This window comes from Sorex araneus, chromosome 9, assembly GCF_027595985.1.
Source record: "Sorex araneus isolate mSorAra2 chromosome 9, mSorAra2.pri, whole genome shotgun sequence".
In the NCBI taxonomy this organism is placed as follows: domain Eukaryota; kingdom Metazoa; phylum Chordata; class Mammalia; order Eulipotyphla; family Soricidae; genus Sorex; species Sorex araneus.
This window is the reverse complement of record NC_073310.1, coordinates 22,918,961-22,921,541: the sequence shown is the minus strand read 5'-3', so window position 1 is coordinate 22,921,541 and position 2,581 is coordinate 22,918,961. Positions and strand designations below refer to the sequence as shown.

The 2,581-nt window shown below is 44.9% G+C and overlaps 1 gene segment (V, D, J or C); it reads right to left on the bottom strand.

The window, feature by feature from the left end:
* Positions 1-1,825: 1,825 nt before the first annotated feature.
* LOC101557017 (immunoglobulin lambda variable 3-21-like) lies at positions 1,826-2,359 on the bottom strand. The segment is given in 2 exon segments: positions 1,826-2,133; positions 2,314-2,359. Coding segments are annotated over 2 exon segments (354 nt in total).
* Positions 2,360-2,581: the final 222 nt, after the last annotated feature.

Below are 2,581 nucleotides of genomic sequence, written 5' to 3'. Positions count from 1 at the left end.
GAGGTATACTGGTGTTTTTGGTGGTGGAATATGGGCACTGGTGAAGGGATGGGTGTTTGAGTATTGTATAACTGAGACATAAGCCTGAGAACTTTGTAACATTCCACATGGTTATTCAGTAAAATAAATTAAAAAAAAGAATTCACATTTATGAGATCAAAGAATATTTCCCTGAAATTCAAAGGAATGAAAATCGGTAGTTGACTGAAGAGGAATTCTTTTGCATTCTAGAAGAAAATAAAATTGATAGTGTATTCATGAACCGATATTCATGATTACTCATAAAATTTATAATAAATTTATATTGGTTTGATCCAGTTTTGCCTCTACTACTAATGATGATAGTCAATATGGAAGATAACAGCTAAACATTTAAGTTATTAAGTGTTATTAAAAGAAAATAAGACATTTTTATTTCTCTGTTTTGTTTTGGGACCGTAACCACTGATGCCCAGGAACTGTTCCCAGCTCTGTGTCAGGAGCAGTGTTTAGAGGAGTTAAGGAGAACCAAAGTGGTCCAGGACATACGAACCTGAATGAGCAGGGTGCAAGTCAAGATCTTAACCCCTGTGTTGCCTCTCTGGTCCCTAAAACTATTTTACCTTTAGATTAATATTTTTTGGACAATGTATGGCAGAAAATTTAATGGGAGACAATGAGAGAGATTCAGTATAAAAATGTCTGAGTAGGAGATGGATAGAGTAGTGGGTAGCATGATTGCCTTGCATGTGACCAACCCAGGTTTGATCCCTTGCATACCATATAGTCCCCTGAGCATTGTCAGGAATACTTCATGAATTAAGAGACAGGAGTAGCCCCTGAGTATTGCTAGGTGCTGTCCACAAAAGAAAAAAGTAAAGAAAAGTGTATAAGAAATCAAATACAGTAAATTGGTCTGATATGGGAAAGAGATTTTCCCCCTTTTTGTCTTTCAAGAAGAAGAGGGACAATAAAACGGGGAGGGGGAGTTTAAGTGATTAGGAAGACTCATTCAAGAGTGGGTGTCAAGTAATTGTGACTTTTCTTCCAATCAATATACATAAGACAGTGACATGAAAGTTTTACAAACATCTGTTAAAATTTTTTCAGCAGAATCCAGGTGTCATAAATCTCAGTTCTGATAAGCGAGCATGTGATGGTATTCTGTGCTTCTCCTTCCAAGGAATTCTCCTGTAACACTGAAATGCCTGCAGTCTCAGCAAAGGACAAGACTAAAGGGATAACAAGAAGACCCCCATGGGTCAGGGGCCACTCAGAGTCAGAGACTGTCCTTCTTTCGTCTGAATTCTCCTCACACCCCTAGGATGAGGAAGTAAAGACAGTACATCAGAAGGGGCTGCAGCTGCCCCACACACACTCGGAGGGACTCTGGACAGCAGGTGTTGAGAAAAGTTGAAGAACTCAAAACATCAAATTGAAGAACTCAGGACTCAAAGGTTTAAAGGGTTGTTTTTTTTGTTTTGTTTTGTTTTGTTTTAATTTTGGGCCCCACCTGATTATTCTCAGGACTTACTCCTATTCTACACTCAGGGTCAAACATGGCAGGGATCAGGGGATCATATGGGAATCAGGGGATCAAACAAGGCCGGCTGCATGCAAGGCAAGGGCCTTCCCCACTGAATTATTACTTTAGTCCTCGAGGTTATTGTGTTTTGAAGGATAAATGAGGATCCAGGAGAATAGAGAACAAGCTGTAGTTCAAGTTCAGTATCAGAGCAGGGAAGTTGCTTGACTCCAGGCCTCAGCCAATGAGCACAGTTAGGGTGAGCACCAGACCGGAGCAGGAGGTTCTTGCCCCACTTCCCCAGTGTCTGTGCCACTGTGCTCACTGCACGCTGCCGTCAATGGTACCATATGGTGCACAGTAATAGTCGGCCTCATCCTCAGCCTGGACTCTTGTGATGGTCAGGGTGGCCAGGTTGCCAGAGTTGGAGCCAGAGAAGCGGTCAGAGATCCCCGAGGGCCGTTTATTATCATTGTAGATGACCAGCACAGGGGCATGGCCTGGCTTTTGCTGGTACCATTGAACATTATAGCTTCCAATGCTGTTTCCCGCACAGGTCATCTTGGCCTCCCCTCCCGGCCTCACAGATAATGAGGGCGGCTGATTCACCTCATAGGAAAATACAGAACCTGCAAGAGAGAAGGAGAGGTCAGGCAAGGAGAAAACTAAGTCCTGCTGAGACCCCCATCTTCATAACCATCCATCAGTGTGACAGACATGCTACGCCAGTGTCCTGCTGTGCTCAGATTCAGGGTCAGACTGGCTCCTGAGCACTGGGCCTCGGGCTGCTGTAAGCCTGGTCACATCACCTGTGCAGTGAGCCAGGAGGCCCAGGAGGAGCGGGGTCCAGGCCATGGTCAGGGGCTGGGATCCTGGCACCTGAGGCTGAACTCCTCCTGGTGCCCTCTTATCCCCTCAGGGAGAGAGCTGCTGGCTATGCAAATCAGCCAGGCTCAGGGCTGCCTGGGGTCTGTGGCTGTAGAAAAGGGCCCAGACTCAAGGGACACAGGAATTAGAAGTTGGGCCCTGTAGTCCCTAAGGGATGCTTAGTGGTATCTTCCTGACAATTTTTGTTTC